The sequence below is a fragment of the Diceros bicornis genome, chromosome X (genome assembly GCF_020826845.1).
Source record: "Diceros bicornis minor isolate mBicDic1 chromosome X, mDicBic1.mat.cur, whole genome shotgun sequence".
Taxonomy (NCBI): Eukaryota; Metazoa; Chordata; class Mammalia; order Perissodactyla; family Rhinocerotidae; genus Diceros; species Diceros bicornis.
The window spans coordinates 45,817,579-45,835,374 of record NC_080781.1 but is presented as its reverse complement, the minus strand read 5'-3'; the positions used below and the strand labels follow the sequence as shown (position 1 = coordinate 45,835,374).

Genomic DNA, 17,796 nt, shown 5'->3' with positions numbered 1-17,796 from the left:
AATTATAAAGAAGGAAGAAACCTATATGGATGTAAGGTTTCTACATTCCTATTGAAGTGGTAAAAGATTTAAGTAGACTGAAAAGTTAAGTATATATATTATAATCCCTAGAACAACCAATAAAAACTATACAAGGAGATACAGAAAAAACATAATAGACAAATTGGAATACCAAAATACATTCAGGTGAAATAAATGAATAAAAAACAGAACAAACAGAAACAGATTTAAAATATGATAGACCAAAATCCAAACATATCGATTATTACATTAAATTTAAATGGCTTAAAAATAACTGAAAGACAGAGATTGCCAGATGGATATTTTTTCTTTTTTTGTGTGAGGAAGATCAGCCCAGAGCTAACATCTGTTGCCAATCCTCCTCTTTTTGCTGAGGAAGATTGGCCCTGAGCTAACATCCGTGCCCATCTTCCTCTACTTTTTATGGGACACCGCCACAGCATGGCTTGACAAGCAGTGCATTGGTGTGCACCCGGGATCTGAACCTGTGAACCCTGGGCCGCCGAAGCGGAGTGGGCACACTTAACTGCTTGCACCACCAGGCTGGCACCAGAATGGATGTTTTTTTAAAGAAACATGACCATAAGCTGTCTGCAAGAAACTCACTTCAAATATAATAATATAGGTAGGTTAAAACTAAAAGGATAAAAAAGATACACCATGCAAACACTAAGAGAAAGATGGAATGGGTATTTAATATCAGACAAATTAGACATCAAAGCAAACAAAAATAACCAAGAATAAAGAGGGACGCTACATAATGATAAATGAGTCAATTCACCAAGAAGATAGAACAATGTTAAAAGTGTGTTCAACTAACAAAATAGCCTCAAAATACATGAGGCAAAAAATAACAGAACTGAAAGGAGAAACAGACAAATCCACAATTATAGTTGGAGCCTTCTACACTCTTCTCTCAGTAAACAATAGAAGTAGTGGACAGCAAATGAGGAAGGATATAGAATAATTGAACAATACCATTCAAATATCTAGATCTAACTGACATTTATAGAACACTCTACTTAACAACAACAGGGTATACATCCTTTTCAAGTGCACATGAAACATTCATCAAAATAGACCATATCCTGGGTCATAAAACCAATCTTAACAAATTGAGAGGAATCAAAACCATTGAAAATACATTCTCTGATCATAACAAAGTTGAAGTACAAATTGTAACAAAGAGATAACAACAAGAAAAATCTTGAAACACTTGGAAATTAAACAACAGACTACCAAATAAACCATGGAACAAAGAGGAAGGCTCAAGGGAAATAAAAAAATTTTGAACTGAAAAAAATCCCCGAAAATACAACATATCAAAATTTAGGGGATGCTAGAGAACAAAGAATAAACCTTAATGTGAAAATTAAAAAAAAAAAATCATCAGGAGGTCACGAGATCCCAGGATGGAATGCATTTGTCAAAACGTAGAGAAGTTTACAGCACAAAGAGTGAACTTTAATGTACGAAAATTTAAAAAATCATTTAGGAGGTCAGAGGATTCCAGGATCGAATGCAGAATGTGACAAAAGAATCTAATCATATTACAAATGTATTAAGGAACCTCACATAAAGGGGTAGGGGAACAAGTGCTAATCTATATAACGTTGTAAATGAGTGGCACTTATAATATTAAAGGCAAAAAGAACTGTATATAAACACTGTATTCTAGTTGATAAAGGCGTTTCTCACTGGGGTATAAGTTAACAATTCTGAAACCACTATACCTTATACTGGAATTGAACAACTAAGTAAATGGATGGAGTATGGTGGGAGTCTGGTTTCTCACTGTTGGAGTGGGAGGTTACAGATAAGCAAGGAAAGAAGGCTGTAATGATCCATACGGTACAGTATTAGAGTTGGAGATATCAATATGAATGCATGTTTACCTTAATATATAGATGGTTACATATAGAAATATTCACAGATATGGACATATATGGGTTAGTATGCATACATATATTTCCTTATCTGTCAGCTAAGAGGGCCTAGAAGCAACAACACCCCAGCAGCAATGAGCACACCAAGCACTCAGATCTTGGTCTATAATCCATTCTCCAATAAAAGGAATTAGGACTCCTTGTGGAAATGGTGGCTTCTAATATTGGGCCAGGAAATATACAAGATAAGCCTAGAGCATCTTCTGATGCCAGTAAGTAAAAAAGTGTTCAAAAACAAAATTCTACAAAATAACTGACTGGTACTCTCAAGACTGTCAGGGTCATCAAAAACAAGGAAATTCTGAGAAACTGTTAGAGCCAAGAGGATTCTAAGGGGATATAACCACTAAATATAATGTGGCATCCTGGATGGGATCCCGAGACAGAAAAAGTATATAAGGTAAAAAATAAAGAAATCAGAGTAAAATATGGACTTTAGTTAATAATAATGTATCAAGATTAGTTGTGACAAATGTACCAGACTAATGTAAGACGTTAGTAATTAGGGAAACTGGGTGTGGGGTATATGGAAACTCTCTGTACTATCTTAACAATTTTTCTGTAAATCTAAAACTGCCCCCCTAAAATTGAGCTTAATTTAAAAAAATTCTTAGTAGATGCAGCCAAAGTGGTACATATAGGAAAATTTATAGCATTAAAGGATTGTAGTACAAAAAGGTCTCATATCAATAATCAAAGCTTCCATTTTAAGAAACTAGAAAAAAGAGCAAAATAAAAACACAGCATGTAGAAAGAAAGAAACAATAAAGAGCAGAAATCAATGAAATTTAAAACAGGAAAACAATAGAGAAAATCAATAAAAGCAAAAACTGGATATTTGAAAAGATCAATAAAATTGACAAAACTCTATCAAGACTGACAAGGAAAAAAAGAGAAGACACAAATTACAAATATCAGGAAGGAAAAAGGTGATGTCACTACAGATTCCTAACACATTAAAAAGATAATAATGGGGGCCGGTCTGGTGGTGCAGCAGTGAACTGCACACGCTCCACTTCGGCGGCCTGGGGTTCGCAGTTTTGGATCCTGGGAGCGCACCGACGCACCACTTGTCAAGCCATGCTGTGGCAGCATCCCATATAAAGTAGAGGAAGATGGGCACGGATGTTAGCCCAGGGCCAATCTTCCTCAGCAAAAAGAGGAGGATTGGCATCGGATGTTAGCTCAGGGCTAATCTTCCTCACACACACACACACAAAAAGATAATAATGAACAACTCTAAACACAAAGATTCAACAACTTAGATAAAATGGACCAAGTCCTCAAAAACCACAAACTACCAAAACTCACCCAACAGGAAAATCCTATAACTACTATTAAAGAATTTGAATTTGTAGTTGAAAACCTCCCAAAAAAGAAATCTGAGCCCAGAGGGTTTCACTGGAAAATTCTTCCAGACATTTAAAGAAGAAATAATACTAATTAAAACCCAAACATTTTCCAGAAAATAGAAAAAGAGGGAGAACAACTTCAAAAAATACAGAGTAAAGGACTAGGTGAACTTGCTCTTAAAACAATGAAAATATGGGCAAAACAACTAAAACCAACCATTTCAGAACTCTGACAATTATCCAAAGACAGAGAAGGAAATAAAAATAATTTACCCAAGACAAACTACAGTCATGCACCACATAATGATGTTTCAGTCAATGACGGACTGCATGTATGACAGTGGTCCCATAATATTAGTACCATTATGGCCTAGGTAACCTACACATCTAGGTTAGTGTACACTCTATGATGTTTGCACAACTATGAAATCTCTTAATGATGCATTTCTCAGAACATAGCCCCATCCTTAAGTGACACATGACTGTACTGAGGTCTGTGACATTCTAACTTGTGGCAATTCACATCCCTCCTTCTCCCCAGCTCAGTGTTGTGGTGGCCAAAAGCCAGGAGCACTGCAGCCAATGGAGAGATCAAACCTCTTTTTGAGCTCCCTTAAAAGTACCATCCCCAGAGCACAATCAATAGTTTGTCTGAATTTGCAGCAACCTGGAAAAATCTCTATTCTCAGAGTGTAGAAGATACTTGATTTCACTCAGAGCTCAGCTCAGCCCAGTCAGGCATGAGTGTAGGGGGTGAGGGGAGGGTAGGAGGCTACCCTCCAGGGCATTACTAAAACAATAGGAAAGTGCTGGCAACAACTCGGATGCCTAAGGCTATGATTTCAGTTGGGGAAAACGAGAGCCTGGCCTAGAAATGAAAAGGAATTCTAGGACAACTAGATAACCATAGGAAACTTTAAAAGCCTCTGACATATTCCTGGAAATATAAATGTCTGGCATGCCAGGAAAGACCTGAGAAAGGAGAAGGTACCAGTCACTCAATTCTGGCTGAACTTGAGTTCCTGGGCTAACAGGTGGTAAATTCAAAGGCTGTCTTGTAAACTGAAGCTTGAAGGTGTGCCTTCTTACAGAGATACCCTTGGCAAGAACATCTAGACAAGGCATTTAATGAAATCTTCGATCACCAGCTCACCACTAAATGTACTGGCCCAGGTGTGAACCCTAGCATACCAAGCTTAATATAAAAACAAATTTTTTTTAAAAGCTGGCAAAGAACTCAATGGCCATACACTACAGGGAATACAGAATTAGTCTGGGATTAGGAAAATCACTAAACAAATAAGCAGCAGCAAGAAAATACAATAGCAATAACAAACAGACAAAATACAGCAATACACCAAACTTTGTCGAGGAAGGGGGTAGAAGAATCTGATACTAGAACTGTTGCAATATATTATCTGTAATGTCCAGTTTTCATCACAAAATTAACAGACATGTAAAGAAAGAGGAAAGTATGCCACATACACAGGAAAAAAGTCAACAAAAACGTCCTGAAGGGGACCTAGATTTTGGACTTAGTAGATAAAGCCTTTAAAATCAGCTATTCTAAATGTATTCAAACAACTTAAGGAAAATATGCCTAAAAAATTGAAGGAAAGTATAACAATGTCTCACACCAGATAGAGAATATCAATAAAGAGAAAAAAATCATTAAAAAAATAGAAATTATGGAGTTGAAAAGTACAATAACTGAAACAAAAAATTCACTAGAGGTGCTCAACAACAGATTTGAGTGGGCAAAAGAAAGAATCAGCCAACAAGATCAGTTAATGGAGAAATCCACTCCGAGGAACAGAAAGAAAAAGGAATGAAATAAAATGAACAGAGTCTCCGAGACCTGTGGAATACCATCAAGAATGACAAAATATGCATAATGGGAGTCCCAAAAGGCGAAGAGAAAGGGGCAGAAAAAATATCAATGAGATCCATACCTATACATATCATAATTAAATTGTTGAAAGTCAATGTGTCTAGGTATGGATCTTTAAGTTTACTCTAGAGAAATTAGAAAAAGAAGAATATGGGGCCATCCCGGTGGTGTAGTGGTTAAGTTCACACGCTCTGCTTCGGTGACCCAGGGTTCGCAGGTTTGGATCCCGGGTGCGGACCTACGCACCACTCATCAAGCCACGCTGTGGCAGTGTCCCACACACAAAATAGAGGAAGATGGGCACAGATGTTAGCTCGGGGCTAATCTTCCTCACCAAAAAAACAAAAAAAAAGAAGAAGAAGAAGAGTAAATTAAACTCAAAGCAAGTAGAAGGAAGGAAATAACAAAGATTAGAGTAGAAATAGAGAAGAGAAAAGCAATCAAGACAATGAAACCCAAAGTTGGTTCTTTGAAAAGATCAACAAAACTGACAAAGCTTTAACAAGACTGACCAAGAAAAAAAGAGAGAAGACTCAAATTACTAAAATCAAAAATGAAGGAGGGGACATCACTACAACAAATCTTACAGAAATAAAAAGGATTATAAGAGAATACTATAAACAATTGTATGCCAACAAATTATATAACTTAGACGAAAGGGTCAGATTTCTATAAAATCACAGATACTGACTCAAAAAAAGAGAAAATCTTAATAGCAAGCGAAGAGATTGAACTAGTATTTTAAAAACTTCCAATATATAAAACCAAGATCCAGATGGCTTTACTGTTTCATTCTACCAAACATTTAAGGAAGAATTAACACCAATCCTTTATAAATCCTTCTAAAAAAACAGGTTACACACTTAGTGAGCACTTACTGAATGCTAAGTATACAGCTCAAAACTGCAAAATTTTATTCTGGTCAGAATTTTGTCTTTAAAAACTGGGGAATCAAATCTTTGTCTACACTAAAAAAAAAAAAAAAAAAAACAGCTTACAAAACATGGCAAAAGACTTGAATAGGCACTTCAACAAAGAGGATATATTGATCACAAATAAGCACAAGAAAAAGACGTTCAATGTCACTAACTGTTAGGGAAATGAAACTTAAAACCACCACGTTATACATCTAATAGGTGTATGGTACCTATTAGATTGGCTAAAATAAGGAATACTGATAATACTAAGTGCTAAAGAGCATCCAGAGAAACTGGAAGTCTCATACATTGCTGATTGGAATGGAAAATAATATAGATGCTTGGGAAAAGTTTCACAGTTTCTTAAAAATTTTAAATATACATATGACTCAGCAATCTTACTTCTGGGTATTTTATCCAGATGAACTGAATACTTATGTTCACCCAAAAAGCTGTACATGAATATTTACAGCAGCTTTATTTGTAAAGCCCAACACTGGAAACAACCCAAATGTCCTTCAACAAGTGAATAAACAAACAAGTTGTGGTACATCCATACCATGGACTATTACTCAGCAATAAAAAGTAACAAGATATTATAACACAAAATAAATTGAAGAATCACAAAGACAATGTTCTGAGTCAAAAAAGCCAGTTTCAAAAGGCATGTTTTTACCACAAGATGCCATGCTTCTGGCTCTGGTTGATTTTAAGAGGTGGTGTACTGTAAGTGCCTGACAATAAGCTTTTTTTATTGTAATGTAAGTGACTGACATTAAGCTTCCGAATGCCAAAGCATCCATTTCAAAGACATCCATCTGGAATAAACACATATTGCTAGTTATGCAACTAGAGAAACAGCTAGGCTGCCCCACCCATGAAGTTTCCCTTTTAGAAGGCCTGGTTGACCTAGATAACTGATCATTTGAGTGACCCTAGTTTTCCCTTCCCACACCTTTTCCCACTCTTATGTTTTAAATTCACGAGTCAAGAGTGAATCTGTGAAACCCTGGGTATCCCACCCTCGATTCTAATAAAGGCAGAACCCCAGGTCTGCTCGTTCTCTTTCTCTCTCTCCTTGCAACCTCTCACTGTGTGGCCACAGACATGCCCCATACCCTCCAGAACCTGTGAATAATAATCCTTGCTTTATCAAAGTTCCCTGATAGTTGTTGCTGAGGTGCATCTTGCAATCATAATAAGAACCACAAGGGCCGGTCCAGCCACACATTGGCTCTAGTCAGGGGAAATGTTGGGAGCATTCCTAGCTGATGGCATCATTTTTGATAGGCTGAGACACAAAACAGGTGGACACCTGACTGGAGAAGAGTCCAACAACAGGCCAGGCAATGGCCTCTAACCCATTACTTTGCATGAAAAGATGAGCAGGGTCAGTCAAATTTTCTATCTCTGGAATCTGACAAAGGCTAGTTAAACAGGGATCTGAAAGTAAAAGAATGCTTTGGGATCATAACAAGCCAAAGTCATCTGAAAGTCAAAGTTCTGGGGAAACAGAAACTACATAAAAAGAGCAAGCCATTTGGGAAGAAAACAGAAGAAAATAAAGTATAGCAATTAACGGTAGAGCATTAGACTGAAAGTCCACATGCTTCTGCTATTAAATCCCCAAAGCTGCCCTCAATCCAAGTCTACCCTTCAGTTCTATCTTTATGAGGATCAAAGTACAGTTCCTGTTCTTGAGTTCTGTATTAGTTTTCTATTGTTGCTGTAACTGATTATCACAGATTGATTGCTTAAAACAACACAAATTTATTATAGGTATGTAGGTTAGAAATCTGACATGGGTCTCGCTGGACTACAATCAAGGTGTTGGCAGGGCTGTGTTCCTTCTGGAGGCTCTAGAAAAGATCTGTTCCCTGGCCTTTTCCAGCTTCTGGGGGCTGCCTGCATTCCTTGGTTTGTGGCCCTCCACTTCCATCTTCAAAGCTAGCAATGTTGCATCTCTGACACTGCTTCCCTCCTCACATCTTTTCTCTGCCCCTATCCTCTGCCTTCCTCTTCCACTTTAAAGGACCCTTATGATCATGTTGGGCCCACCCGAATAATCCAGGATAATTTCCTATTTTACGTTTTTTATCTTTTTTGTTTCATAGAAGAGAGGAATTTATTTATTTATTTTTATTTTATCGAGGTCACATTGGTTTATAACATTGTGTAAAACTTCCCTATTTTCAAGTCAGTCCATTAGCAACCTTAATTTCATCTACAACCTCAATTCCCCTTTGCCATATAACCGAACATAGTCACAGGTTCTAGGGATTTGCACACGGACATCTTTGGGGGGCCATTATTCTGCCTACCACAAATTTTGTTGAGATCTCACATATATCACCCTCAAATGCCCACCTTGACTATGCACAGGTAACCAAGGAAGTCTGACCTGATTAACAACTTCTTTATTAGTTAAGTAGAGACTGATCCTCTTTTTTTCAAAATCACAGTAGGACATTTTTCTAATATTCTCATAAATAAATCAACAAAGATCTCTTACATCAGACAGAACATGACTATATTTTTAAGATTATCTTGATTAGCAACAAACTCATCAACAAACTCTAAATGCTAGACCGTGGCTCCCACTGACTGCTAACACTTTAAAAACTATTTTGGGGATTGAAATTGGGCTTCCAGGTGTTTGTTTTCCAAATGAAAACATAGAAAACATTCATCTGCTCTCTAAAATCTATCATCTATCTTTACCATTATTTCATAAAACAACCTTCAACACCAAAAAGGTAGAAAAAAAATCTCAGAATAATGTGTACTTCTTTAACTTATCTTAGCTTAATAGAAAATAAATTATATTATAGTTATTTTTCTAATTTTGCTGATCTTTGACCAGTTGTTTTTAAATCATTTTAAGATTGATTTACCTGTAGCAACTGCACCATTATCCGCTTGTGTCAAGGACTGGGGGCGACTGCGAAGTTTGCTTTTGAAAGATCTTGGTCTACGTGGTGATGCAGGTGGCAGAGGAATCTCTGATGATTGGATTTTGCTATCTTTAATTGCCCGAAGGCGGTCATAGAGCTCCTGCAGCTCCTTATTCTGCTGGGTTTGAAGATTTACCACCTCCTGAATGTGTCTGAATGAAAATCATGCAGAAAACATTTTAATGGCCCTGGCACCATACAGGTGAGCCAAGAAACTCTACACCAGTACAAGTAAACTTTAACAAGGAATTTAGATTAAGAATGTGGAAATACAGAATATTTTCACAATTTTAGGATGGGAAATGCCTTCCTAACCATAACATAAAACTAATCAGACATAAAAAGGTGAACAAATTGACAAAAACAAATTTCTAAAACTTCCATATAGTGAAAAACAATAAAACAAAATTTAAAAAGAAACGTGGTATTGAAAATATTAACCTTTTCTTTATTATATGTTGTAAGCATAAACAGGAAGAAAATGTTAGCAACATATAGTAAAAGGTTAATATTTAGAATATATAAATAGTTCCTAAAGATCAATAAGAAAAAAAGAAACAACCTTATAGGAAAAAGAATATGAAAAGGCAACTCCAAAGAAGAGTTATCAATAAATATGAGATGATGCACAACCTCACTATTAATTAGAAGAACACAATTATTTATTTATTTTTTTTATAATTTTATTTATTTTTCCCCCAAAGCCCCAGTAAATAGTTGTATGTCATAGTTGCACATCCTTCTAGTTGCTGTATGTGGGACGCGGCCTCAGCATGGCCAGAGAAGCGGTGCGTCAGTGCACGCCCGGGATCCGAACCTGGGCCACCAGCAGCGGAGTGCGCGCACTTAACCACTAAGACACGGGGCCGGCCCGAACACAATTATTTTTAAAAATATTTTTAAATTAGGGCCAGCCTGGTGGCATAGTGGTTAAGTTTTCGCGCTCCGCTTCAGCATCCCGGGGTCCGAAGGTGCAGATCCGGGGCATGGACCTACACACCGCTCATCAAGCCATGCTGTGGTGGCGTCACAATACAAAATGAAGGAAGATGGGCACTGATGTTAGCTCACAGCCAATCTCCTTCACCAAAAAAAATAATAATAATCTGATTGGAATAAAAATGAAAGGATCAGTAATATCCAGTCCAATGTTGTTAAGAAGTGGGAAAACAAGCACTTTCATATATTTTTGTCTGGTGTGTAAAATGGTATACCTACACTGGATGACAATTTTAGCAGTACCTATCAATTTAAAATGTACACATCTTTTAACCCAGCAATTCTACTTTTAGGTATCTACCCTATAAAAATACTCACATAAGTGTGTAAAAACACAAGGATGTTCACTTCAACATTGTTTACGTAAGCAAAACATGGGATAAAACTGAAATGTCCATTAAAGAGAAATTAAATAAACTTTAAATGGCTACATGCTATTCCAATGTATGGAATAAAGATTATTTGTGCAAACATGAATATATATATACACACACACATACAGGCGACAATGTTAAGTCAAAAAATTGTAGAATAACATGTATATTATGATCCCACTTTTATAAAAAGCAAAAACTATATATTTGTAAATGCACAGAAAAATAACAGGCAAGATATATATATACCAAACAGTTCACAGTGGTTGCCTGTGAAATGAGATTAGGGCATGAGAAATAGGAGATCATTTTGTGTGCTTTTTTACTGTTGTGGTATTATGATTTATAATAAAAAACATATATTTGGTCTTTGTCTCTGTTTCTGGCACACAGCTCCTAAAACCCTTGTAATTTCCTAAGTGATAAGAGTAATGGGAAAATCTTTTGTTATAATATTTGGTCTTTTGTCCTCAAATAGCTCCAGTTCCTGAAATAGCTCCAAAGTGATAAAGGTGAAAGGAGTGTCTTGTTACTCATAACAAGTCCCTTTGAATCACAACTGAGTGTATGTTAATGAAGTGACTTTTGAAAAGACCCTAAGAATGCGAGGCTGGTTGCCAGGAGAACCAACCACGTGATTATAGGGTGGGAACTTTCAGCACCTCTCTCTTCACCTCTGGGAAGGGTAGAGGAGCTGGAGATTGAATTGATAATCAGTGGCCAATAATTTAATCTATCATGCCTACCGTAATGAAGCTTCCATAAACATCCCTGAACTACGTGGTCTGAAGAGCTTCCAGGCTGGTAAACACACGGAGGTGCTGGAAGAGTAGCACTCTCAAGACATGCCCTTTCCCTTATACCTTGCCATCTGGCTGTTCCTGAGTTGTATTCTTTTACAATAAACTGATAATCTATTAAGTAAACTGTTTTCCTGAGTTCTGTAAGCCACTCTAGCAAATTAATCGAACCCGAGGAGGGGGTCATGGAAACCTCCGATTTATAACAGGTTGGTCAGAAGCATAGGTGACACTACCTGGACTTGTAATTGGCACCTGAAGAGGGGGCAGTCTCGTGGGATGGAGCGGAGCCCTTAACCTGTGGGATCTGATGCCATTCTTGTAGTTTTCAATCATAAAAAGTTTTCAACCATTAAAATGTCGCCAATTCTAAATTAGCTACATACCAAATACTTAGTTCTATAAAACCCAGGGCAACCAGATTTGTGACAAAAGGGAAACAGTCCTTACTTTTCTCGCAATCTTTGAAGCTCCACCTTCAGGTCCTCATCCTCTATTTCTGACTCATCATCACTGCTCATTGGGGAAGATGGCGAATAGAAGAGTGAGCTCTGTGTTTGAGTATAGGCTTTTTCTTCACGGAGTGGTAAGCACTGATCACTCTCTGGACCAGTCTTTGCCACTGACTTCCCTCTGCCAGCAAGAGTGGCTGAAAATTCACTATCAGAGCCAGGCTGTTTCCCAACAGTGAGTATCTCTCTCCCTTTAAGCAACAGTTCAGATCCAGACTGCATGCTACTTCCTGTGGCTGAATTTTCTTCCAATTCTTTATCTGGGGTGATGGAAGATACATCAGTCTCACAAGCTGTGTTGAAAGATGAGAAGTTGTCACCTTGTTTGGGAATTCTTTTGTCTTCTTTAAAGATTTCGTGAGGAGCTCGTAACTTCTGAGAAGAAAATGAAGTTTGTGGATTATGTGCAGCAGGTTCCACTTCTACCAAAGGAGACTTTGCTGTTTCAGTAAAGGCTTCTTCACTAGAATGGCTTGTAATTTCATTGAATGCTGGTATGTGCTCTATTCCAAAAGATGTCACTTTCACTGACTGCTGCTGAGGAACTGTAATCACCTGAGATACAAAAAGGCAAAAGTGGCTGGCTCTGCATAACCAAAGAGTAAACCCATAAAGAAATTCAGTATCAATATATGGCACAGACAAGTGGATGGTCTGCTGTGATGTACACGTATCGATAATACAAAAACTTAAAAATGTCAGCTATACCTCCCATATTCAAAGTCTTTCAATTGGGCCTCTTGGGTAAACATAGTTGGCTTCATATTGCTCAAATAAAATTCCACAATTAAAAAAATTCCACAATTAAATTTGTTGCGATTCTAAAGGATATGAAATAAGATTTATAAAAAAGATGACCCAACCACCCACCAAAAAATGACCCATTTCTGTGCTCTCTTCCAGCTACCAAAATCCCTGTTTCTTTAGACTCACCTTTACTAGGTGGTTTCAAAAGGTGAGGGGATGTGTATAAGGGAACAAATTAAATATGACAGTGTTCTACATTTAAAATAAGCATCATCTACAGACCAAGATCTTCAATACTGTTACCTTTTATAATGCCTTTGTAGAAAAGAATTCAACCAAAGACACAAACCTGGAACCGACCCCGCTGAAATGATCCACTCATCGCTTTACATCTACTCAAAGCCCTAGTATCAGCTGTGGACTCTCCTGTCAGAGGAATGGGATCGCGAGCAACTGCTGATCTCATATCTTCTGTTTCCACTGCAAGTTTTGCCAAATTGTAAGCAGAAAAAAGAAAATTGTTTGTTAAGAGTAAATTTGTTTACATTAACCAAAATGAAGAAAAGGAGAAAAAGCTTAACTCCTGCTAGACAATTAAAAAGTGTTAATGTAATAACCAACACTGTAGAAGTCCCTAACTCTAAATCAGACATTGCAAGATTTATCCCGAGGCTTAGTATCTATATGAAATGAATAACTGTAAAACCAAATTAGTTACAAAAAGAAAAATAAAATGGCAATGACATTAATGGGACATGTCACATACATGGGCTATGTGGAAAAAGTGGCAAGATTTGCGTATGAACAACAACAACAAAAAAACATAATTAAATGAAAAGTGATGTTACCTAGTCTATGTCCCTGACTGTAAGCACACTACCTTGACGGACTTTTGATCTCTTGAAAAAGCTGGTTGACTGCCGTAGCCTGTATGCCCAGCTTTTTAATTTGCGAGTCCAGGATTTCTTGCTAATAGGATTTTTGAGACTAGGACAAGTAAAGCTTAGGCCAAAATATCCACCTCCTGTCTGCAGATGAATGGCTCCACCGCTTGACACAGCAGCAGGATAGGCCTCTGGATCCCCTGGAAGTGAAGCATCTGGGGACATCTCCTAATGGAGATAAAAAGAGAAAAACCAAAATGGTAATAATTTAGGTAAGGTAGAGTAGTTTTTTATACCATTGGAGTTCTTGTATGGACTAATCAGTAATCAAAAATAGAATGCTATGTATACTTACATTACTAGTACCTTATCAGACTGAACCCGAAGTATTCGACTTATAGGAATTAAGCATTCCCCCTTCTTTAAAAATATTATTTAGACTTCAGATAAATAAAAGAGCAGAATATTAATCTTCCACCCTAGAAAATTTTTCATTATAGTAACTGTGAAAACTGAAAATTAAAACTAAAATTATTTCCTTCATATGCACCAATTTACTAAAAAAGGTTACTGAAACCCTATGCTCTTGAAATGAAATTTTTCACTTATGCTCATATTATTTAAGAGTGTTAGTTAAAGATGCCCAACACACATGATAACACAGAAAAACAAGATATCTAGGCATTAAGATTTACAGAGAAACATTACCAAATCAAGTTTCTTACTTTATGTAAGCACACAGAAATTTACAATGGACCTCAAAATTATTTCAAATTCATGCTCTAAAAATTGTTAACATCAGTCCATAGCTGGCTATAAAATCACTCTCTCCTCTACTTGTCCTCCCATCCCTCCCTGCAAAAAGCCAGAATTAACTGTTGTATTCTAAATGAATACTTTAAAAATAAATTTCCTGTAATAATTAATATAAAAATTAACATATACAACCACAAATACTTTGGGAAACATGAGAATGGTCACTACTAATCTAGAAAATTAAAAGAGTATTTAAAAGCTCAAAGAATGAGATTTAGCATTTGTGTAAAGGAAGATAGCCTAAGCAGCACTAAGTACACTGCAGTCTTGGGTAACCATTATTAACACTTAGGGCAGGTCAGCAGTTATTGAAAGTAAAATTCTGAACAATCAGTTTTTATTTTCCAAAGTCCCATTTTGGACTAGTAATAATGTCACTGACTAATTGCCCCAAGGAACTCAAGGGAGGTTTCAGAAGCATTTAACTGTTTCTCTAAATTGTTTTTTTCTTTTCTTTGTTATGTTAAGAGATGCAATCACCAATCACCCTGAACCAGTCCAAACCACACCACAAGAGCCATGCCTGCACAGATGGGCTGAAAAGTGCCCAAGAGATGACATTTGCCTCATTTTTTTTTTTCGTGAGGAAGATCAGCCCTGAGCTAACATCCGTGCTAATCCTCCTCTTTTTGCTGAGGAAGACTGGCTCTGAACTAACATCTATTGCCAATCCTCCTCCTTTTTTCTTTTTTTCCCCCCCAAAGCTCCAGTAGATAGTTGTATGTCATAGTTGCACATCCTTCTAGTTGCTGTATGTGGGACACGGCCTCAGCACGGCCGGCGAAGCGGTGCGTCGGTGCGAGCTGGGATCCGAACCCGGGCCGCCAGTAGCGGAGCGCGGGCACTTAACCGCTAAGCCACAGGGCCGGCCCCCCTTTGCCTCATTTTTAATGCTAAATCTCCGCCCTGGGAGGAGCTTAGTCCTTATTACCATAACATGCAATGTATGTGGAAGCATGTTTTCCAACTGAGCCTGCGTAAGCGATTACCCACCTCTCCCTTTTGAATATTCATTCCTAATCTGAAATATAAGGCCCCTGCTGTCCGGTGCTAGGGGCATGACCTGGGAAATGATTCTGCGAGGTCTCCAATTTCCTGCAAATAAACTCTACTTTGTGTTACAACTACTTCCCGTGGAGAGTCTGATTTTAACTCACCAGGAAGCAAACCCACTTTGGTTCGATAACAATACTGCTACTTTCATGAAGATAAAAAAAAATCTTTCAATAATATTACAATTTAGAAAGTGTTACAATACTTCCACTGAAATTGCGGAAAAGATTTTTAATAAGTAATAACTGGATCAAGATGGTAAGTTAAATACAAGTTCTAGCCTCCCTTACCAATTCAAATCCACAAACGTGACAGAAAAAACATATGTAGACACATGCATATATGATTAAATGAGGAAAAAGCAGCCCATGACATATGCAGGAACTGTTTCAAAATGCTGCAAACGTGGGTGGCAGATATGGGCAGCAGGAGAGGGCCCTGGCCAACCAAAAGGATGGGTGGTTGGTTAGAACATTTACAAAGCTGTACGCGATCAGTCTCCTATCTGTCTCTTCAACATCATCTTGTTAACTCTCCTACTTACAGGCCTTCTTTTGGTTCCTTGAACAGCTCTCCACCTGTGAATGTTACCGCCACATACAGGTGCTTCCTTGACCACCCTACATAAAGTAACCCCCCAAGTCTCTCTATCATAGCCCTTTAATTACCTTATTTGTTTAGGGTCTATCTTCCCCCACTAGAATGTGAGCTCCACAAAAACCGAGATCTTGACTTATTCGCTGCTCAGTAGATATTCACTGAATGGAAAAACGAACTGGCTGGGGTACCAAAGAAGGAACAGTCAGGCAGTTCTGCCCCTTTCCTCCCCATCCATAGCAAGCAAAAGACAGAAGAGGCATCTACTCCCAAATAAGAGTGGTGAGAGGAAAATGTTTGTGGCCAAGAGAAAGGTCAGCAATGTACAGAGGAGACCACATCCAGGAGGAAGAGGAAGCCCTTCTACCTTTGAAGACTAGCTACTGCGCCACCCTCTGGGCAGCATTAAACACAAGTTGCAATAGCCAGTGCCAGGCAGCATGTCCCACACCTTTCCCACAACTACTAGAGGAAGGCTACAGTAATTATACATAGCATTTACAGACAGAATCTTATGGGGAAAAAAGAAAAGATCAGTACCAACTAAGAATCACCAAACACTTATGGGAAATCAACACTATAAGAAAACACTAAACTCAACAAACAGAAGAATAACCAAGGACATAGCATTAATAACCTAGAGTAAGACTTCAATATCTTCAGAGAGATGTGTGAATATCCATAAGAAAAAGAATGAACTACAGTTACTAGAATTAAAAATGTAACCCTTGACATAAAAAAACAGCTGAACAGGAGATTGGAAAGAGCTTAAAAATTGAAAAATTCTCCCAGTACAAAAAGCAAAAGGACAAAGAGGTGGAAAGCATGAAATGAAAAGTGAATAGATAAGAAAAACAGGAAATGAAGAAATAAAACTATCTCTATTCACAGATGATATGATCTTACATATTATATAGAAAACCCTAAATAAAACACCAAAAGCTATTAGAGCTAATAAACTCAGCAAAGTTGAAGGACACAACATCAACACTCAAAAATCTGTTGTATTTCTATATACCAGCAATGAAAAACTTGAAAAGAAAATGAAGAAAACAATTTCATTTATAACAACAACAAAGAGAATAACAAATGGTCCTGGAACAACTGGATAGCCACATGCAACAGAATGAAGCTGGACCCTTATCTCACACCATATATAAAGATTAACTCAAATTGATCCTACCATCCGTACTTAGTCAATCAAGTGTGATGCAAAATAAAGACACTTTTGGACATTAAAAAAAAAAACAAATTAGTCACCCATGCAACATATTTAAAAATATTACTCATAGAAACATTTCAGGGTGGGGGAGAGGAATTCTAGGACATCAGATACAGTGGCAGGTTAAGTTTGATTCAGCTGTAGCAATGGACACTTAAACAAAAGAATCCATTTGACCTTGACACTTGGAAGAGTCTCCTTTGAGCAATAAAGTTTAAATGACAGAATTACATTTCATTTAATGGTTCTAGTCACATTACATGATCATCCAATAAAATATAATCATAATATATATGGTATTTATTGATTTTCAATTCTTCGAATCAACCTACAGACCAAGTGCAACCAAACGTAGACGTTATAAACTTTGCCAATGTTAAAAAGTAATTTAAGTAATAAAAATTGGGAGGTGTAGAGGAAAGAAAAGTGGAGGAAATGGAAAATATAATAATTTCCTCACTCTTCACAGTAGTGAGTCAATAGCTATTGTCTAAAATTACTAAATCATCTATGGTGACAAATGGAAACTAGACCTTTGGTGGTGAACACGATGTAGTCTATACAGAAGAAGAAATTTCAGTTCACCTGAAATTTATATAATGTTATAAACCAATGTCACCTCAATAAAAAATATATAAATAAAAACTTAAAAAAAATTTAAATTACTAAATCAAAAAATAGATAAATAAGTATATTATTTACAAGTTATTT

The 17,796-nt window shown here is 37.1% G+C and overlaps 1 protein-coding gene across 6 annotated transcripts in view; it reads right to left on the bottom strand.

Moving 5' to 3' along the window:
* Positions 1–17,796, bottom strand: part of WNK3 (WNK lysine deficient protein kinase 3) — a 159,265-nt gene that overhangs the window by 15,702 nt on the left and 125,767 nt on the right. For all 6 annotated transcript variants that reach the window (XM_058535911.1, XM_058535910.1, XM_058535915.1 and 3 more), the window contains 4 exons: positions 13,535–13,625; positions 12,863–12,993; positions 11,705–12,321; positions 9,022–9,233 (listed from right to left, as the gene is read on the bottom strand). In XM_058535911.1, coding sequence (XP_058391894.1) covers positions 9,022–9,233; positions 11,705–12,321; positions 12,863–12,993; positions 13,535–13,625 — 1,051 coding nt within the window. The remainder of the gene's footprint in view (positions 1–9,021; positions 9,234–11,704; positions 12,322–12,862; positions 12,994–13,534; positions 13,626–17,796) is intronic.